At 41.7% G+C, this 22,673-nt stretch overlaps 1 protein-coding gene across 1 annotated transcript in view; it reads left to right on the forward strand.

Moving 5' to 3' along the window:
• The window catches only part of LARGE1 (LARGE xylosyl- and glucuronyltransferase 1), a 319,140-nt gene that overhangs the window by 229,339 nt on the left and 67,128 nt on the right, over positions 1-22,673 (forward strand). Inside the window, exon 7 of the mRNA XM_053407478.1 lies at positions 12,030-12,134. Within this exon, the coding sequence (XP_053263453.1) occupies positions 12,030-12,134 (105 nt within the window). The remainder of the gene's footprint in view (positions 1-12,029; positions 12,135-22,673) is intronic.

Raw genomic sequence — 22,673 nt, forward strand, 5'->3', positions numbered from 1 at the left:
GTCTTGCAACTGAAACCAAAATATCTGTATTGGTCAAAAATTCATTTTTGTGGCGTAGTCTTAGAAGTGGCACAGCCTTGCAGGTTGTCACAAAGAACACCTGCACTTCAGAACTGATCGCTACACCCCTGAAAGAAATAGGGTTGCGCTTATGGAGCCCAGCCCTGGTAAATGTATCACAGTCCAACCACTAGCTGATTTTACTATTCTGCATTACATGGATGCACTCTTCTGACAGGACTTGTGCTAACTACCTGCCTTATCACAGAGCCTTATCCCCTTGAATAATAAAATAATGCATCTGTGAAAGACACGGTCATGGTGCATGAGCAATTACTTTCATGCATTCAGCACATTCCTTCAAGATCATTTCACTACGTTATCACTTAGAGGCATGAAGGGAAAAAAGAACCTTTATCCCATAAGTGCATTTCTTCACGGTACTGATTCATACTGTCCCCACAATACACCGCGTGTTACTCCTACGCAGCCTTCATTCACTGCAAAGGGCTTAACGCAGGGGTCCTGATGAAATCCTTTGAAATGGATAGTAGTCACACATTTGCTGTGCCAGGTAAATTGTTCCCTGTGCTTTTTAATGGACTTGTGCTCCTAAACCTGCTACACATCGAAAATTCAGCTTTCCTTGCATTACTTTATATCCGGTTTGCACTGCACATATGCTGGGCGGTGTGCAGGACATGGAAGGATGGTCTCTGCCCCAAAGTCATACAAGCTGAATGCTGCAGACAGACCAAACAGTGAGGATAAAGCCTGTTTGAAGAGAAAGCAAGAAGGGAAGGGATGGGGATCACTGTGGGTTGTATTTTTTAATATGCTATTTATGCATGTTTAAAAATGCTTTTCAAGGACTGGATCCTATGACACAGGGCAAGCCCAAACTGAAGTCCACTTGCACAATGAGGAAAACAAGCTATCTTCCGAATCGCTTCTTCATATTAATGACTATCCGGGAAATAACATCCATTGTGAGCTAGAAGGAAAGACGATTGCTTGTTACTTTGTGATGCAATTGTTACAGCATAAAGTATTGGGATAAAGATAGAGAATCTGTGGTGTTTGTGGGTGGTTTGCTATTACCGCTAGAAACCTTCACATTTCAGTTCTTGTTCTTAAGGCTGGGAAGTAGATTTGAATTATAATTCATCATGGAGAACTGCATTTGGTAATAAAACTGAATCTCACTGCTGTGGAAATGGATTTTCAACTTTATTGGCAGAAAGGTCACCAAGCGTTCTCCTTTTGGACTGGAAGTAGCAACAGTTCTAAATGACATCACACTTGGCTGGCTGATGCCTGGAACTTAGGTGGTACAAGAAAGTGAGGTTTTTCTGTCCTATAAGGCAACATCTGTTTTTTGGGGGGGGTAGTTTGAGTGGTGTCCAGAAGGACTGCAGAAACTGTATTAAGGGCAGCCAAGTTCAAGGTGAATTACACTGCAAGGATGAAGGCTTCAATGAAAACCAAGGGATTTATGGCCACTTGACCCTCACACGATTGAAGTTGGTGAACACACCTTCTAATGACACTTTCTGCCTTGTTTCTGCCTTGTTTAAGAGTACAGGTTGCTGCCCCACAGTTTCTATCTAACAAGTGAGCTGTCTCACCAATTGAGCAGGTCTGAAGAGGCCTCTCAAAGTGTCTCTTCCAGCTCCTCCCAGTGAGGTTATAGCTGCAACTCAGTGGAAGAAAATCTGCTTTGCATGCAGGAGGTCCCAGTTTCAATCCCCACCATCTACACTGAGGTAGGGAAAGCCCTCTGTCTGAAACCCTGCCTGAGCTAGATGGACTGTTGGTTTGATTAAGGATAAGGCAGCTTCCTCTGTTCCTGAGACTGTGAAGCTGGCCCCACTTTTCTCTTATCGTTGGCATGGCACTGAGTGGAGAAGTGCCAAGCTGGGCAGCTGCAGTGGCCACCATATGCTTCCAACCATCAATATTTTACCAAAGGATGCTACTTTGAGGCAGAGGGAAAACTAAGGATGAGCTCTCTGAGGCACCCAGTACTTACCCAACTATGGCATGTTTTAAAGGTGGACCTACAACTGAGACAATCTGCAGGCAAAATAAAAATTGCACCTTGCTCACCGGCTCATGTTTACAATCCTTCTAGCATTTCCTGAATACGACATCTCATTGTGCTTTCTCTGTCGTAGGGCAATGCTTATTTTGAAGTTAATGTTTATGTGCTCCACATCTTGCCTATTTGAGTTGGTTATGACTATACCAGGAACTTGCTCTCACATTTTATTGAAACAAGAATGTTGCTCCTTATGTAGTACAGCAATGCACAGGATACATCTTATGTTAGGAAGAGAAAAGACCGAAGACTTACATTTCTTGTAATTTTTTGTGTGTGTGCATGTGCATGGCTTTTCAAAGATAACAGCCTACAAATCATAGGGTGCAGGAACAAGCACACAGAGTAGCATTACTAGCTGCAAAACAATATTAGCTTGAAAATCCAAAGGCATCTTCTTACATCCAAATCCAGGTTGTCTCGTCAGTTTACCTTGTGTCTGCACTCTCAGATTCAGATGAGGAAAACATATTATAGCCTCCTTCTACCCTCTGGAACAGGTGGGTGTTAACTTGGGGCATATTCCAATGATCTTAACTCAAAAAATGGCAAGAAAGAGCTGCTAAAGGCTGAAAAATATAGCAAACTAGAGACTTGTTTCTTACATCCAAAGCTACTGTTTTAGCTACTGCACCACATTGGCATAATTTTCCTGGGACCTAGTCCAATAACCTTATTCTTATGAAACACTAACATATGTCTTGTGTGTAAGGTCAGCATAGCTTTGCTATGCTGTTTCTCCATTGTATCTTCTAGTCCTAACTACAGTACATTCTGAGCAAAACCATTCATAACTAAAGATATTAGAAGGCTGCTCTTTGCAAAATCCAGAGGGTTCCCCAATCTGTTTTATGACCAAAGCCTCTTTCAGGGTGCTACAATGTTTGGAATAATCCTGTTCTAATTCTGCCCAACTTGATAAATTTTCTCTGTGGTCATGGCCGGCGTCACAACCTTGGTGTTTGTGGGTTCTCTCCCCCGCCCCTGTTGTCTGGCTATTAATGATGATGTATGTATAAGTAAAGAAGACATCTTCATTTTCATAAGCTAAACTTGTGCCTGGAGTAGCAAGGAGTGAGTGGAGTGCACTTAATCATAACTGTGGGTCTAGAGCAGAAAACAATGACAAAGCTTTTGCTGTTAGTCACGGTGTTTTACTATAATAACTCTTAAGAAGGAGAGATAGGCAGAGCAGAGTACACAGCAATTGAAATGCATTGTGGTCGCTGCTATGTTCTCATCTAGCAAAGAATCGTGATGTTTGCTTTGTCTTTCAAAAAAGGGATCCATTCCCTTTTCCAGGGGCGCAAAAGATTAGAGGAGCTAATTCTTCACCTCAGGAGATCTAGGTTTGAAATGCCAGCACACAGTGAGAAGTGAAATGAGTTGGTAAAGTGCCCAGTTGGAGGATTGATCATAATAGAACAGAGCTCCCAGAGGGCTTGGCACTGTGATTTCTTCTCTGGAGAGACCCAAAGGTAGATGCTGCTTTTGGAAGAACTATGTGTCAGTGACTGAGGCTGGAAGTCCATACAGTGGCGGAGCTTCATGCTCCGGCACCGGGGGGTGGAGAGCACGTGGGGGCGGAGCTTGCGCACATCCTGTGGGCGTGGCTCCCAGCGCAGGTGGGGGGCAGCCGTGATGGCACCCCACCAGGATCGTGCTGCCAGGGGCGGTGCACTCCCCCCCCACTCCTCTTCTTCCGCCAGTGAGTCCATACTATCTTGACAGAAAACTTGTTAGATCCCAGGGCACAGCCAGAAGGAGCATCAGGCCACCAACTTGTTGAAGCTGAACAGGACTGGGTCTGGTCACTGCCTTGATGAGTGGTCACTTGAGAATCACATGTACATGACCTTGGGTTTCATGAGGGAAGAAACAGATAGTTTGACTTTTCAGGAAACTATCAATGGCGGCTGTAATTGATTGTTACAAAGCCCTCTTAACACTGATCGAGCATTTGTTATGTGGCAGCACATGAGAGGGTGTTGTTGTTATAATAGTGCCCCTAGTTATGGAATACCCACTCCTCTCAAGTTTGACCAATGACAATCATGCTGGGTTTTAAGTATCAACTAATACAGTATTAGGCCTTTGGTTATTAGCATTCATTGGTGGAGATGGGAAATACCTGCCCTAACTGGATCCATGTGTCGTGTTGATGATGATGATGATAATAACGATAATGATGTTTTATTGATTTTACATTATGTTTGAGCTGTGTCATAAGATCCTGCTCCATTCACTTTGAGCAGAAAGACACAGTCACAAAGTGGTGTTAACCTGGTGGCAGAATGCAGCACCGGCACAGATTTAACCAGAAGTGGGTGGGTATCATTAGGTGCATAGCGCATACACAGAAGTGTCTGCTATCATGGCATGGTTCTATCAAACAACATAAAACAGGACTGCAATGAGGTCTATGTGGTACAAGTTTGGCTTTATTATTTGATAGAAATGACAATAAGTGCTTCACCACTACCACTGCAGAAAAGAAGGGATAATCTCAATAGTGTCATACCAAAAAAACAACCACACAACCACACAGAATAACAGTCCCTTACTTAAGTAAGGGGAAGTCTTTTTAATGAAAAGTAGCCAGTGTAATTTGAGCTGAAAACAGGGCTCTTCATTCATCAGGGCATTCAAATTATGTTTTCTAGAAGACTGTTTTTTATTTCTTATAAAGGGGTAATTTGTTCCCCACTGTTCAAACTAACAACTCTGCCTGAGAGCTGGTTGCTGAGAAGGAAACCAAATCTAAATAAAAGTCTGTAAAGGTATAGTTCCATTTCAATCATCCCTTCTGTTTCTAAAATTCAGTCACTTAGTGATGTTGCTTATAGAGCCAAAATGGCACCAACCACATGCAAGAGTAGAGGTATCAGCAGACTTGGGAGATGCCAACATTTGCAGAAGTACAAATTATTTGGCGGGGAGGAAGCAGCTCAATGTGAACTATGTATATTCAGTGGCCACAAATTCTGGCTGATTATTGAGTGAGGTTACTCAAAACTGAGTTGAAAGGAGAATGAAATGGAGTGTCATGGAAGAGCACAGGACTGACTGGCTGGATCAGTGAACAGGAGCACTTCATCCTGCAACATTTTGTCACAGGTTCTGCCTGTCTGTCTGTTTTGTTATCATTTTTAATGGATGGCAAAACGAGCTCAAATCGGCACTGGCGGAGGAAGGGGGTGCGGTGGGTGCGGGACGCCCTGGGTGTCATCCCTGAGGGGGTGACATCACCACCCCACCCCCCTGCGACGCTCACCCCACCCCCGGGTACACAGCATTTGTGCCGCTCTGGGTGCCAGAGCAGCTAGCTCCGCCTCTGCAAATTGGGTGTTTAAAAAACAAACAAACCTGGATACGGCTTCCAAGTGAGAGAAGAAATCCATTAGCAACCAACGAGGTTTGTGCATTATCAATTATGAGTCAGTCTGAGGACTGACCTGTGTGCCTTGAGTTTGAGAGAGTAAAATGAAAGCAGATGGGTAGTCTACAGAGAGGGAATTCAATATTGACTTCTTGCAGATAGGATTTTCACATTTTTCTTTTAATGCAGTTTGTAACTACTTGAGAAGACTCTCTAGACTGCTGAGTTATGAAATCCCTTGCTGGACATTAGACGAGGTCAGCTTGTTCTTCTCACCACTAATATTTGGTTCCACCTGAGCCAAGTTCTAGGATTGCTAAATTGTACCAATTAGGACTTGATTCTGTCTTTATTCTTTTTATTACATTTTCACCCGTCTTTTTCCTAAAATGCCCAAGATGGCTAGCAACAATAAAAACTACAATAGAAAGTTGCCATTCCATATAATGTAATAAGCAATAGCCCAATAAAAGCATATCTGAGAAAACAAAAGTAAAAAAGAAATGTTAGTTAAAAACACATTAAATACTGACCAAAACACAAACTAGCAGAGAAGAACAAATCATGTACTTAAAGGACAAGAATGTACTTAAAGGACAAGCATGTACTTAAATGAAAAGGTTTTCGCCTGCAGTCAAAAGGGCATCAATGAGGGGACTAAACATGCTTCCCTTGGCAGAGAGTTCCAAAGTCTGCGTGCAGTGGCTGCAAATGACATTTTTTGGGTTCCTACCAAACACTTCAGAAGCTGACAGAATAGAAAGCCAGGCCTCCTTGAAGATCTTAAGGCTCAGGCAAGTTTACCCGGTGGGCAGCCCTTCAGGTAGCCTTCTCCTAAGTCATCTGGGGCTTTATAGATAATAACCAGTGCATGGAATTCTGCTTAGAGCTGGGCATGCAGCAAGCGCAGCTGTAACTGTTTTAACACTGGAGCCACTTTCTCCCATAGCCTGGCTGTAGTATTCTGAACCAGTAGCACTTCCCAAACATTCTTCAAATGCAGTGCCAGCTGAACTCCTATTCTCTGATTTGCCTTTCTACCAGCCAGGAACACCTCTGTCTTAGGTGGATTAAGTCCCAATTAGCCCAGCCTGAACTAGTCCAGAAATTGTATCAGAACATCAGCAGTTTTCTTTGTGACAGTGAGACAGAATTGGATGTTGTCTGAATACTGATGACACCAAAGACCTGGACAGCCTCCACCAGCAGTTCCATGTAGATGCTAAACAGCACACACAGTGAATGGAGCAGAACCACCCTTTGGGACACCATAGGCTAATGGCCACCCCAGCTCCATCTTCTGAAACGACTCCTCCAAGAAGGACTGGAACCACTTCAACAATCCCATCGCAGCAGCCAGTCCAGAGTGATCTCATGGTTGATGGTATCAGAAGCCACTGAGAGGCCCAGAAGTGTGAACAGGGTGCACTTCCTTTGTCCAGTCCCCACCAAAGTGTCAGTTTGCATTTTGTGATGCAAAATGTATTGGTCTAAAGTGTAGAGATCTTTCCTATTCTGATTAATTCAAGAGGGTTCTGGAAGCTTCTCTGTGTGATACAAGCTGGAAGTTTCTAGCTAACAAGCAAGCTTCTATTCTGCCTAGAAACAGGCAGAAGGTTCTTAATGTTTTGGTTATTCTTTCAGAGAAGCTGAACAGCTGGTTGAAACTGGTTCTGTTATCTCTTTCTGTCAAGGAGCCTGAGTTTCACTTTCTGTCTCTCTTTCCCTCTGGTGTGGTGTTCTGTATATAGTATGCTTAGTGTTAAGGTTTCAGTCCTATTGCAAGTTAAGTCTGCTGCAACTGGATTTCTTATGAACTGTGCCAATCCTGAAGATGTAAGGATTTGTGACTGATAAGCTCATTTGTCTTCAATAAACTCTGTTGGATAAAGCTAATTTGCCTCTGGTCTATTTTGGGGGAATCCTACAACGTGTTTTAAGTTTTGACTCTGCTAACTACACGTTGGAGTCTGCTCTGGATCAATATGAGCAGAATTCATGACACAAAGGTCATCAACTACTAAGGCAACCAAATCATTGTCCGGCCTTTAACCTAGTATGGGGAATGGTTTTCAACCCAAGGACCACATTCCTTTATGGAAAATTGTTTGTGGGGCTGCATGCCAGTCATAGTACTGCACTGCTTTTATTTTGTTTGTTTATTTTTTTAAAATGTTTTTATATTGCTGTGCACTGCCTTCGTATTTTGCGAGGGAGCAATATATAAAAATGTAAATATAAAGCAAATAGGTGAGACCAGAGGCAAAAGTGGGAAGATGAAAGGGTGTACACCTTACCTTTGCCCAGTAGTCCACAAACAGAGAGAGAAATGGATGAAAGTTACAGGCATGGAATCTTTTTCAGAGGGGCTGAAGCCTGCCAGATTTCAGACAAATATGCAAGGTGTTTTGGTAGAGAGTCTTTAAGGGTAGTGTATGTGTGTTCCAGAAAAGGATGCCCTAACATGCAGAGCAGCAAGAAGTAATCCCTAGGTAAGCTTCCTGCCTTGCAAAATTACAGAAGGATAAGTGAAGGCTCTACACACTGTAGGTTTTAATGAGTTTTGATGAATGAAAAACAGTTTGAGTCTTCTTTGTTTTCTGCACAATTTACAGTCGCACAGTGAAGACGCACAGCACAAAACACAGAGACAGAGACAGACAGCTACTATATTATGTTCACAGACAATCAGTCAAACGCAGACTTACAAATAACACTGAAATGAAATTAAATGCTGCTAGAGAAGGGAAATGATTTACCTAGTAATAATAACACGCAAGGCAGACAAACAACAGCAAGTGCGATCTTACCCCCCCCCCAAAAAAAAAGGCTACAAGAGATGGGATTGGTATGGAAAGGAGTAAACGGTTAGGTCACAAAAGCAAAATACAACCAGTGATAACTCCACAAAGTTGTTAGATGTTGCTTCTTTTCAGGGAGTCAGCTTGCAAAGAACAGTGAGAAACAATGAACAGTTTATGATGTTACTTCAATGTTGCTCCCAAAGGAGCTATAATAGGAGAACCCTAGTCAAGTCATTCTCCATTTAAAGCTGGAAGTGACAAAAGTATACCCCCTTCCTCTCCTTCTCTGTGCCTGGTGATAAATAACTTAGCTTTTCTGTGGGACATTCAAAATAATTTTACTTTTTGGCTTACCAAATTGTAACTGAAAACCGTGCACTGAAGCTTTGGGATCAGCCCATTTTACCTTGGAGGTGATCCAGATGCATCCAGAGTTTGTGGGCTTCATCAAAAGGTGTTATACACCCTTGATATTGACCATTCCATTGTGATAGTAAACCTGCCTTCATGAGCTTTTCTCATATAGCTTTAAGAAATAATACATGGTGGACTCAGTTACAGTCGTCAAAATAATACATTTTGAATTTGTTATAAACATCCAACACCAGATGGTACCAGAGAGCAAAAAATAGTTTCTATGGATTTTTACATAGGCTTTTTCCCCCTTTTGTTGTAACAAATTAACTTCTGACTTATTTATAGCACTTTTAACCTATTTCTAGATCCTCCCAGTCTTTCACTAACTAATTATATCGTATATTTTAAACAGGCTGCTTATATTCATATGGTGACGTTGTTGTTGTTGTTGTTGTTGTTGTTGTTGTTATTTATGTGCCCTTAACCCTAAGATCCCAGGGCAGATTGCAACAATAAAACACAATATTAAAAATAGTTTAAAACAATTTATAATCACAGAAATAAGCAAAATGGTTCGTGGTGGTTGAACTAATCTAAGCATCTAGAAGTAATTACAATCTTACAGGTCTTGTGTTCTTCCAGAATTGTTTTTTCCTTTTTTAAAAAGTGAAAGAAAGCAAAATAATCTTGTTTAAAATCAACATGGATTAGACCAAGAATTTGTCGTCAAACACACACTCTTTATTCTGCACTCTTCCTTTGAAAAGCTCAAAAAGAAAATAGCTTACATACAGTTCCTTGGTGATATCGTATCTAGGCATCTTATATTGCCAAACCTTCTTTACCCTGAGCAGTTCAACTATGTTTTGTGCCTTCCGTCCAAATACAAATCACAGTTGGTAGCATGAACACATTTATTTGACCTTGAAGTTCAAAAGTGTTCCATAGTTTAGAACAATGTTAAAACAAACTTCTCATTCAGCATATCATGTTGGCAAACATGAAAAGAAAGAAACAAGTTCAATTAAAGATAAAATATTAATCCCACACTTATTAAGAGTCTGGGATGCTTATAGAAATAAATTAAGTCCAGGCGTTTCACCACTGTTGCCAATTATTTACCATGCTGAGTTTAAGACAGCAAAATCAATGGGAGGCTTCTTTCAGAGAACAACATAACCTAACATAACTGTGTGACGTTATAATAAGCAGCCATATGATTCCTCTCTCTGAAATAAAATAGAAAGCTGTGAGGAAACCTTCTAAATGTCAATATTTTCAAGTTAAATCCCTTGTAATAAACGTTTAAATGGCGACGGGGGGATTAGGGCATTAGCCAGTGGCAGTTTTCAGGGACCAATAAGGAGTAACTATCTAGCATTGATAAATTACTTCAAGGCTTGGAAGATACAAAGGGCAAAGTAAAAATAATGTGGGGGGTGGGATTTGGAAGGAATCTGGGTTTTTTGCATGTTTTAAAAAGTGTTACTCGCCCGGTTTTCTTTTTCTCATTCCCCCACCACCACAAAGCCCCTGCTTTTGTGTAACATCTTGCCTGATGAAAAATTGTAGAGAACTTGAAAACTTAGCATAATCCTGTGGCATTTCAGTTTGTCTTCATAAAGGCACTGCTGCCTTTGCTGTTTTTTCATCTTACCATGTTTGCCTTGGGGGATATTTTCTAATGAAAATCATTGATACAATAGGCCAGCTAGACATAAGTCTAAGGCTTTTTTGTTTGTCTCATTTCTGTTCTGCTCTTCTTTCATGGAGCTCATGACAGTGGATATGAACTTCGGGGCTGGCCCCTACTATTAGGCAAAGTGAGACAACCGCCTCAGGCAACAGTTTGCTGTGGGAAGGCAGTAGGACAACAGTGGCAGCTGCCAGGTTGTTCCTCCTAATTCCCTTGGTCATTCTGCTCTCTTGGAAGACAGGTGCCTCCAGTACAGTGGAGGATGCCACCCCATCAGCATAGTTTATGTAGGATTCAGTTGCCAGCCTGATTTGCTTTTGTACATATAGAATGTGACAGGCACCATATTTGCCTCTGAAAATGATATCCCCCATGAGTGTATCCTACTTTATCCATACAAGAACCCTGTAAGGTAGTTTGGACTAAGACATAATAATGCCTCCAAGGCAAAATGAGACAGTTAATACTGACTTTTTCCCCCACATACACATGGGAGAATTACGTATATATGTCTAGATACTGATATGAATGATCCTACTAGGGAAAGGTTTGAGAGATGATGAATGAACACTTTTAGATGCTGTCGGACTGAGAGATTTTACAGGTTTGGTTAAAATCAAAGTATTTACTTTTAGTCTGGTTGGAGGGCAAATGTGTAAAACTTACTTTTATTTTATGGATTCATTCAAAGAGTTTATATATCTCACCTTTTGAACCTTTTCCAGGGCAGCTTGCACTAAGTTCCTTATTGATTAGTACTGTACCTTATTAAGCTCTTCATCTTTTTAATATGTTTGCTATGCATTTCATTCTGTTGAATATGTGTCATATAAACATAAGTAAATAAAACTTGAAACAAAAACAGTGCCTTATTTAAGTGTCTCAGGATAGACCTGCTCAGGCATTCAATAACCAATTGGCTACCTTCACCCCCAGATTCCCACTCATGCACTGGTTGCACTCCTGGTTGATCAGGAGTCATGTCCCTGAGGAGGGAGCCCTATGTACATACAGCCTATAAGGGTTTGGAATGGAAATTTTGCCAAGTTTGGTTCTGATGTTGATTCCCTAGAACATGATTTTGGCATTGAGGAAATGAGTGTAGGCAAGGTGCAAGGGCACCCAAGCCCCAGCAGCTGCTATAAGATGTAGGAGAGACCAGCAAGAGGGTGGCAAAGGTTGTGAGTCTGTGATGTGAGGAATAATGGGGACCAAGGTAAGCTTTGTTATCTATGGATTCGGAAGGAGGTTATGGAGCTAGAAAAGCAGGCTTATTGGGCAGGGGAGTAAATATAATGAAAGCTTTGCGTTCTGTGATGATTAAGCCCTTCCTAAGCCAAGGTCTAGGCTAGAGGATATTTAGCTCTCTCTTTCAGGGATTGCAGAGGCATTAAATAGGCTCCAAGTGGTCTTATGAAAAAGGGGTTTTTCCATACATCTGTATGCCCACAGGGTCCCCTCCATCTGGGGGATGTGGCCAGCATGTGCATTAGTGTCTAGGGGGCAGGACTAGCTGGGTGCATTCAGAGCAGCCTCTGAACAGGGCTGATTTGGTTCCTAAACAAGAGGATTGGCTTGTGTAGGGTACAATGGCATGCAACATGTTTTCATTCTATGTGCATTATGTCCCTCTGGCATTTGTGTGCTTACCTGTCTTTCCTAAGAGTTTGTCCTTGTTTTTTTGTTTTCCAGGACAGCAGGTTCTTGGTTTAGTGGAGAACCAGAGTGACTGGTACCTTGGGAACCTCTGGAAGAACCACCGTCCCTGGCCAGCCCTTGGGAGAGGTTATAACACAGGTAGGCCAAATTGCAACATGGAACTAATTGAATAACTCTGATTAGTGAAATGAGAGGAGGGAAGGGCTATGAATCCCTGCCATCAGGGGCACGTTGGACCATGTTGAGAGAACAGGATGCCTCCTTCCCACAGCTCCTGCCAGTGCCTCTTATCAGGTGATTTCGAGGGAGAGACCCTCTGCCCTCAAGTTAACATTGACTCTTAACATTGACTCTTCCAATTTATGAGCAGTCTCTGAAAAACAGGGGAATGTATCCCACCTGAAGACCATCATAGCCAGACAGATGTAAGCCAGAAAGTATTTGACGGAGAGGGCTGCCCAAATCATTTCTTGCATTTCTACCTAAGCCTGTACTTAATGGCATTATAACTTGTCCAAACTATATGCTAGTTCATTTCACAGCACTTTGGTTGGGGGTTTTTTCCCCCTCCTGCACTCAGTTGCTGGAGAGGGGGATTCACTTGGTGAAATATAAGTAAGCTTGTATAATCAGAACCTGCATTCCTAGATTTGAAAGTTCCAGCTGAAATTTAAAAATTATTAATGCTCAAAAACTACTATTTATATTTTCTCTGTCATTTCCTTCCCCATCTCAATATCACTTTTAAAAAAATCACTCACTTTCAATTTTAACAGCTGTTCTCTGGATTGTTTGCCACATGTTTCTAAATCCAAATTGACATTCATATTTTTAATATTTTACTTCTGGTCTACATTAATTTGTTCATATTGTTTCCATGCCCCTTCATAATTTGCAACATGAAATGAGGGTGCCCTTTAGTTTTATACCACCTTAGTTGATACTGCAAGGATATCTAGAAAAGTGTTCTGTGAGCTCTCTCACAACTCTGGAGCCAACCATTCCTTAGAGCTTGGTTATGTTCAGAACCACGGTAAGGTTGCCTTTCTTGTTTGGTCTTCGATAGTCTGGGCTAAGCTAGTAAAGCAATGATGTGTGGCAGAGCATCTTGTTAACAGGACTGCTCATGTTTCTGTTTACACATGTACCTGAATACATATGTTACACATGAGTTCAAGGAAGCAAAACCTTTGAGGATCTTTAATCTGAAGATGAATGCATGCCACGGTGGTTGTTGCACCATGTGCCATTACCAATTTATAAATGTCAATTACATTTACTAGAGGGGATTAGTAAGGAATAACACATGTCAAGATGAATTCAGGCAAAATATTTATTTACACAAAATTGTAGGCAGTGAGTAAAAGGGCTTTGTGGCTTGAAGCTCCAATTCAGTCATTTAAAATAACAAGATGGTTAGCTGTTACACAAGCTACCCAAACCCACATTTGCCTGGGCCAATAGCTTAAAACTGTTTCTATGAGAGCAGTAGGAAAAGATGGAGTTGCAATATATAGAGCAGGATGGCTACAAGGGAATGCTCAAATGCAGGTGGCTGGGGTTTGGATAACACAAAGTCAGAAAGATATAAAGATTTGGAAACTAAGAAAGGTAAAGATTAGAGGAAAAGATGAACACCGATGGTTACCTGCCGCAAGGAAGGGAGAGTAAGGAGCTATTGTTTCCTGAGTTTCAACGTGACCTGCTTATTTGATATTGTTTGATATTGTTGCGGCATATGGATTCCTTACAGCAGTTCAGTTGACTGGGCGCCCTGTCCTTCCAGTACAGAGAAGCATATCAGCTTCCTGCTTCCTGAACAGACACCACAGGCTCAGGCAAAAAAGGGGGACTTCAAGTCAAAGTTTGACTACCAGCCTGGGTTCCTGAGAAGTCTCCTAATGTAATTTTAAAAAAAAAAAAACAGAAGCAATTTCCATGAAGGGATATTACTAGCTTTCGTTTCCTACTTCCTTTTTTTTTAATAGAAGTGTAGTGGTTGGAGTGTTGGACTAGGACCTGGGAGACCAGGGTTCAAATCTTCTTTCAGACATGAAGCTCACTGGGTGATCTTGGGCCAGTTCACTGCCTCTCAGCCCCAACCTATTTGTTGTAGGGATTAACTGAGGAACTACTTTGAGCTACTTGGAAGAAAAGATGGGATGATGATGTTGATGATACAAGAGTCCTGATGAACCTGAAGAAAATAGCAAACACATCTGAGAGGCAAGGAGGCAGGGGGACAGTATCAAGCTAAGTGAAAGGCAGGTGTGCTCCCGTAGCCATCCACAGGGCAAAGCAGGCTTGGAGACGGAATGTGGAGCAGCTCTTTGGAGTATCCAGATGGCTGGATAGTTTGGGGATGTGTGGGAAGCACAGTTATAGGAGAGAAGCTTCCTGATGGACATTAGCTCTAACACAAAGGATGATTACCTTAATGATAGTACTGGAAAGAGGGTTCATTAAATGTTAATTAATTCAAATACTGAGTCATTACCAGACGTATCAATATAATTTCACTACTGCAGAATGGCAGAGTGGTCATTACCAAGCCAATCAGAATTCACATCCAGATGACTGAGGTGTTCCCCATGGGGAAAGTCAGTGGTACTTTCCCAGGAAGGGTAAATTTAGACTAAGCATGATTACCAGTGGAATATGCTTGCTGGAGGAAGTCTGTAGGGCCAAACAAGGGCATATGTTTGCATTAGATAATTAATTAACTAATTTTTTTTTTTCTGTTCATGGCTTCTGAAGTTACTGTTCAATCCCATGCCCATGCAAGTCAGCCCACTCAAGCCAAGGTTTGCTTCCTTTGTTACTCTGCAATAGCACCACACTCATTGCACAGAGCAAAGAGAAAGTAGCACCTACTTCTTGAGCATATTCAACTGATCTTCTCAATCACAGTGATCTTCCTAGTAGCAGGCTAGAGTGCTGGTCTTAATATAGGGAGAGCCAGATTCAAATCCATGATCTGGGGTGGTTGTGGGAGACTTGTAGACCTAGAACATGCTTCACCAAACTGGCCGCCTCCAGATGTTTTAGACATCACCCCCCCCAGCCAACATTGCTAACTGCTTGGGTGATGGAAATGGTGGCCTAGAACACCTGGAGGGCACCTGGTTAGGGAAGCCTAATCTAGAAGTTGCCAGCAACAGGTGGGGACAGAGAAGTCTGACGCAAGAGGCAAATTTGCTGAACATCATTTACTTTTTGATTGCATCATGTTATGATAAGGATTGTATAGGCAGCATTGGGTGATGGGTGGTGTGCTACATTTGGACAAGGTAATTGAACTAGAACGACTTTGCTTTCTTCCAGTTCTGTAGCTGGTATTCTGGACAACGGTAAAATATATAAAAATAAGATTATGACAGGGTGATGGACTCATGTTCCTTCATTGCTGGGCCCATTCACATAGCTGGTCAACAGTATTTTTCCCATGGCAGAGGAACTGGCATGCACCATTGCACATAGGGTAAAGTGTAGCCATAGAGGCCCCATTTGTGTAATATCTCATTTAAGGAAAAGAAGAAGATTCAAGCAAATTGGACCTTTGTGTCTAAGGACTTTTGTGCGCAGCATCTTCACTGCATGTTAGAATAGTTGATGTGCACTTTGAATAGTGGTTCTTCTGTGTTTGCAAATTTACATACCCATGCATTATCATTCTTATAGATCTTAGTCTACTCATACTTCTACTTTTTCAGTTGTCTCTGACATATCTATTAAACCTCACCCTTTTTCAGCTTGTATGATTAGGAGAATCTAAAAAGTGGGTGGAGAGGTGAATGGAAAGCCAGTGAAAGGAAAGAAGATTGGATAGGAGGTTGCCGTAAATGGAACAACATTTTTCAAAAATGTGGAACAAGAGGTCATTGAGTGAGACACTCAACCTCTTGAAGACAGCGAAGGATGGATTATTGACAGAGTCAGCATACCCTGCCATAAAGAAATCCAGTAAAAATTGAAATGTATTATTTGACTCAATGCTCCCGGAGGAGAACAAAGACATAAATCTCTTGAGGAAGGTAAAGAAATAGTGAAGGAAACTCAAGTCTTATCAGATACCAGCTCAGTAAATTAGAGCAGCTGTCAAATAACACAACTGGTGGCGGGGGGGCAGAAATCTCTAGAAAGGCAGAGGAAAGATGAAAGCCACAGGCAAATCAATCACGGTGCCATAATGGAGAAGCAAATGGACCAAGCCCTGGAACTATTTAGACTAGAATGGAAAAGTAAGCTTTAAAGAAACTGTCAACCCTAATGGTTACTGGAGAAATAGGGAAGGAAGGAAGGAAGGAAGGAAGGAAGGAAGGAAGGAAGGAAGGAAGGAAGGATTATTTGCCTCTTCAATAAAGCATGAGTGAAGTCAGATCAGCACAATTAAATGAATTTAACAGTTTACAAAACTTCCCCAAGGAAAACTGTCCCTGCTTTTGCTCTCATTAATGCTTTGCCTCAGGGCCTCAGCAAAACTATAATATTAGTCCCAGGGCAGGCTACACATTCATAGATTCACTGCCAGCCATTGTTTTTCTCTATATATAGTTAGATGGTGTTCTGGTGGGTTTGAAGGCTTGCATGCTATTTTGTGACACAGGTATTGCCTTAATAATGAATTCTGGGATTTAAATTGATGAAATATGTAATTTAGATACAGTTGTGTAGGCTAGAACTTATCCAATGCAGACCCATGGATTCGCCACCTACCAAGTTTTTTTCTCCACCCCATTCTCTCCAGCCATGTTTAATGTCTAGCATGACAGAGAGTTCTGGAGAGCTTGAAAGCTAGATTCTTGACTGGAATTAAAATTTCACAGGATGGCACACATCATTAGCTATCTTTTATCTTAAAAAAAAACCAGGTCGAAGTCAAAATCCACTGACAGCCGCTCTTTACTTGTAGTATTTGAGCCAATATTCCACTAAGACGCAGTGTGCTGCTTCATCAAAAGGCAGTTTGATCTTCTATGGACTCCTCTGCCCTAGGCCCTATTTATGCCATTGAGGTTTCCACTAGTGGAATAGATCAGGTTATAGGTCTATAGGCAGGCAAGAGCAACTCTGGAAGTGGCAGTGATAGCTGAAGATCCCTATTACAGTAATTAAACAATACACATCTTTGTTTAATGATTCCATTCTAGTGGCCTTTCTGAAACCTCTTTTCATTTGCATACCATGGCATGTATGCATGCATATTGCTGAAACATATGCTTGTACACAAAACTTAATTGATTTTGATTTGTTTTTAAATGCTGGTGAATATATGGAACTTACTAGAGGTCTGAGTGCATCAGGACAATATGATAATCAACTTTGCTTTGAGAAGAAAGCTTTATGCATTTTGACAGCAGTGGAACACTAATGAAGCAGTTGAGCTTTTTAATGTCTGCTTCTTCTCATACTGTTTGTCATGAGCCACTGACAACATTTACATATTGGATGTCCCAAAACTGGCTTTAACTCAGCAAGCGAACTTCAGGTTCCCCCCCACACATCCTCCCCACATCTCATTATCAGCTTATATTAGTTTATGCACTTTAGGGATGGCAGTCCAGGAGGAATTCATTTAATTCTTGCATTGCAGGAGGTTGGACTAGATGACCCTCGGTGTCCCTTCCAACTCTACAATTCTATGATTCTATGACCATTAAATATGGAATAGCCATTGCCTACTCTGAAAAAAAATAGACCTAAATTGGCATTGCAGTGGATAAATTAGTCCTCTCTTTCTAACATTCTCATATGTATTGCAGCCATCTCTAACCTGGTACTCTCCAGATGTTTTGAACTACAACTCCCATCAGCCCCAGCCAGCATGGCCAATGGTCAGAAATGATGGGAGCTGTAGTCCATGACATTTGGAGGTTTCCAGTTTGGGGAAAGCTGACATGGCAACCGTTGTTTTTTTAGCAGTTAATGTAATTACTCGTGTAGCTAAATTATTTACAACAGAGGTGGCCAGCTGGGGAGCCATAGGCCAGATTGTGTCCCTCTAAGGAACTTTTTCAGCTAAATCAATGAGACATAAAAAACCTTTCCTACTGTTTCATTAAGGAAAATATTTAATGACTCCAGGTTGTAAGAAAGGGAGACATTTCTTGTAATAATAATAATAATAATAATAATAATAATAATAATAATAGTAATAATAATTTTATTTATACCCCACCCTCCCTGGCCAGAGGCAGGCTCAGGGTGGCTAACACCAATAAAATTACAATAAAAACATAATGGGGGGGGGGAATACCCAATTTAAAATATAGGTTAAAATGCAATTTAAAATGCAGCCTCATTTTAAAAGTACCCCATAGATCAAAACCTTAAGGGGAACGAAACATAAGGGTCAGACTGAGTCCAAACCAAAGCCAGGCAGAACAGCTCTGTCTTGCAGCCCCTGCGGAAAGATGTCAAGTCCCGCAGGGCCCTAGTCTCTTGTGACAGAGCGTTCCACCAAGTCAGGGCCCGTACTGAAAAGGCCCTGGCCCTAGTTGAGACCAATCTAACCACCTTGCAATTTGGGACCTCCAAAGTGTTGTGATTTGTGGAGCTTAAGGCCCTCCGCGGGGCAATCCAGGAGAGGCAGTCCCGAAGGTACTGCCTAGGCTGTCCTAGGCTGTTTTGTTATGGCGCCTGGCCACTTATGAGAATGCCAGTTTGTTTAATAAAGTACAGTGGTACCTCGGGTTACAAATGCTTCGGGTTGAGAACTTTGCCCCAGGATGAGAAGTGAAATCGCATGGCGGCAGGGCAGTGGCAGCAGGAGGCCTCATTAGCGAAAGCGTGCCTCAGGTTAAGAACGGTTTTGGGTTAAGAACGGACCTCTGGAACAAATTAAGTTTGTAACCTGAGGTACCACTGTACACTTCTGGCTCCCAGACCATTGTCTGGAGCATAGAGCAGCACCCAAGAAAACAAAGTTCACCATCCCTGATCTAGAGCACAATAATGCCTCGTTTAGTTGAAGCAGTAAGCACTGGGGCCCTTTTACCTTAAGCTTTGTTAATAACTGGTTTTTTGCTCTGGTCCACTTCTTGGCATTCCTTGTTTTTTCTGAAGAATGTAAAGTAATCCCATTAAGGAGGAGGACACGTCTCAATTCCCACTTTTAAATGAGGAAATAATGCCACTGTAGTTTGATTTAAGACCCCATTATCAGAGCATAAATGTATGGAGAAGTGTATGTTGCACTCTAAATTGCTTGTACAAAAGAATTCTTGTTTTCCTCCATCCTGCTGTGGACACTGAAGGAAGCATACATTTTGAAGTAAGAACCAAAGAATATAACTAATTATGCTGCTCCAATCTCAGGAGTGCTCTTCCCTTTCTAGTGATGGGAGGCTTCTCATCAGTAATTTTAGCCCAGACAGAAGAATTGCACATCAAAGCCAAGCATTGCTGTCCTGGTGACTAAACTGAACAAAAGCCCTATAATAGGTAATGGGGATTCCATGAAACTACATAGTAGTAGCGGTACTAGTGGCAATGATTCTCACTTACTGAATGCTTTCATCCCCTTTACCCATGTTGCTTCCCTACATTGATTAAATAATAATATCCCTACATAATAGATAGGGGCAGAGATGAGAGCAAGAGAGAGCCTAAGTGAAAGCATAAGAAGTATTCTGCTGGATCAGACTAAAGACCTAGCTAGTCCAGCATCGTATTTCATACAGTCACCAGCCAGATGCCTATGTAAAGCCCACAAGCAGGGCATGAAGGCAGCAGCCTGCTGTCACTGAGATCAATCGATCCATTACAGTCAACAGACTGTAATAAAGCAATAAAACAAAAGCATACAGTAGACTCTAGATTTTTGATTCATTGACTCATTGAATCTACTTAGTTCTTCAGCTGCAGCAACATCCACTAGGGGCTGAATCCCCAAAAGGTATAATTCATTTACAGGGGTAAACATTTACAACTGAAGCACGTGAACGTAAGCAGGTACTCGCTTGGTGTTAAATAAGGATCAGGCAGACTCAGCAATGGAGAATAAGAAGGTGAAGTTTATTGCCAGGCAATAAGGACCCAGTTTGGAATCTCTTCCAAAAGGAACTGGGACCCCGATTGACAGAAATCCAGAGGTCTTTATACCTGAGCAGATCACAGCAAATCATAGATCATGAGACAACCATGAGGCAGTCACGATATTGCCAGCGAAAATTAGCCAATTAGCAAGCTTCTTGCCATGCTACCAGCTCCTGGTCAAGCACTGGTCAAGCACGGAGTTCTAGTTCTGCTTTCCGATGCTTGCAGTGACGCTCTGTCTAACCTCTCCCCTAGTTATGACAGGACAGGGAGCTTGGAGATTTTGTGGTTTTGCTCTTCCTGTTCTGTGGATTAATTTAGCCTGTATCTGAGGGGATTTTGTACCAGAATCTCTGATTCACGTCTTCCCCTTGTCCAGGGTACACGGATGTTTGTAGGGGAAAGGTCGGCTCCTAATTTTGCTGTTTCAAGCAGTATGCAATTAGCTAAGGCACAGCTTCCCTTCGATTCAAAATGGATTATAAAATACTATAAGCCCTGATTATGTGTGAGCATATATGAATATATTGATTACTGATAACTGATTATATGGATAGCATAGGGGTAGCCCTTCTTCCTTGCCTCACAACTACTTGGTAAGTTTGTAACACAACTGTCCTTTGGGTCTGTTATAGCTTCTTTTGAGAACTTTGGATTGGGGCACAAATTGATTTGCAGTGATAAAGAAGCCTATTCAGTTCTCCTCTAGGTGGAAAATGTAGGCACAGTCTGTGATACAAAAAGCAAAATAATCTATTTTATTTTGTTAAGGGTTGGGTTGATATCTGAGGATGGGCAAGACCTTTTCCTGCCTTTCACACTGGTGAGATTAATACTAATGTAGTTCCTAAAATAGGCTGGGAGAGTGAGCCAAGAAACAGGTTTTTTTAAAAGCAGAGTGTCTCTAAGTAACTACATTTCCATAGCCCCAAGCAACAGGCCTGAACATGAATTACAGGAGACCTCCATGCCTTTATAACATTGCTCCTTATTTGTTAGATGAGTCTTGTCTGACTAGTTGTCACCCTGCTAATTCAAGAAGATCTGCCTTTCACTCTTTTGTGCTTAAGTGCTGGCAAACTTTCCCCCTTTTCCTCCTGGGTGGGAGAATAAGGGAAAATATGCTGCTGCGCTGTCATTGGAAGATGAAAGGATCGCAGCTGGAGCCAGATGTCCAAGGAAGGGAAAAATCCTTTGATTTCCCCTGTTCTCCCACCTCCCATCTCTCTCTCCCCCAGCACAAACAGATGAGGACAAATCCCTTTCTGCCCTGCATTCTGCTGTTTGTCATCTTGAATCTAGCCTGAATTGCACTCAGCATGACTCTGGGGGGAGGAAGGACTTTGTGAGGCAACTCTCTTGTCACATACACTCCCACAGCTGAATGCAGTTCTTAACGAATGTGAGGGTCATGAATCTTGGAGAGAATGCCAGTTTGAGCCCTGGCTTCTAGGAAGCAAAAACTCCTTTATTGCCTACTTCAGTTTTGGGGGCTTTTTTGATGCTGCTAATATGAAATGAATAGAATAAATTCATCCCCGTGGCATACACTCCTTCATCTTGCTAACACTGATAGAAATTGTGCCCTTCTTAGAAGTAAACATTGCAAACTGCAACAGGCTGAGCTGCCCTTTATTGCATCTCTGTCTTTTTTGGTGTTCAAACCCTGGATGGTTCAGCAATATTTTCAAAAGTATCCTTTCTATGTATTAAGAGTGGGAATCATTTACACATCCATTCCAGGATGATTTTAAATGAATGTCCATGCCACTGTGTAGTAATAGTAATAGTAATAATGATTCTGAAATTGTTTTAGAGGCTCTTGAGTCAAATATCTTATAGTGTTGCATTTTTCAGCCTTTGTGTTTGGTCTCCTTCCAGTCTTTGCCTCTCAGCTGCCACTGTTGATAACCCCTTAATCTCTTTAGTTGTGACACCATAATCTGCCAGCCTGGGAGAAGAATATGGAAACAGAGGGGGGAAATAACAATAAATGCCACCCCCACAGCACTCTCTTAAATAAGTATTTATTAGATCATTTTTCCTGTTTTTCAAATGTAAATGTAAAACCAGTTTTACACATCCTAAGGGTCTGAGTGAGGGATGGTTTATTTTATTCCTCTCTCTATACCTTATTCTTATAACCAAAGTCCTTACTGTCTGGAGGTAATCCACAACAGGGAGGGGAGTTGTTACTTTACTATATAATCTATCTAATCTATCAATCTATCTATGATGGGAAGATTCCACTTTACAATGACCTTCAGCCTCAGCCAATCATTCCTTGGTGGTATTCGTGGCCACAAATACTTTTTCTCACTCTCAGTCACACACGCAAACCCCTGACAGGATTAAAGCTCTTTTTTCCAGGCAAATGTTTCAGGGGATTAAAAAGGGGAAAAAGAAAATCAGTTGTGCCAGTTAGAAAAGAGGTTGGCTAGCATTTCATCAGGACAGATTTTGGGCATGGTGATGACCTTTTCCTCCTCTGATGACTTCTTGCAGCAGGAAAGCAAAGAAGATATAATGGAATGCTTCAATACCAGATGGATCATTGTGAAAAATGTCATTCAAATGCACTTGGGGAGGTGACTTAAATGCACTTTTTTATTGTACAAATTCTTCTGTTGGCAATAGATT

The sequence above is a fragment of the Podarcis raffonei genome, chromosome 10 (assembly GCF_027172205.1).
Source record: "Podarcis raffonei isolate rPodRaf1 chromosome 10, rPodRaf1.pri, whole genome shotgun sequence".
NCBI classification, from domain to species: Eukaryota; Metazoa; Chordata; class Lepidosauria; order Squamata; family Lacertidae; genus Podarcis; species Podarcis raffonei.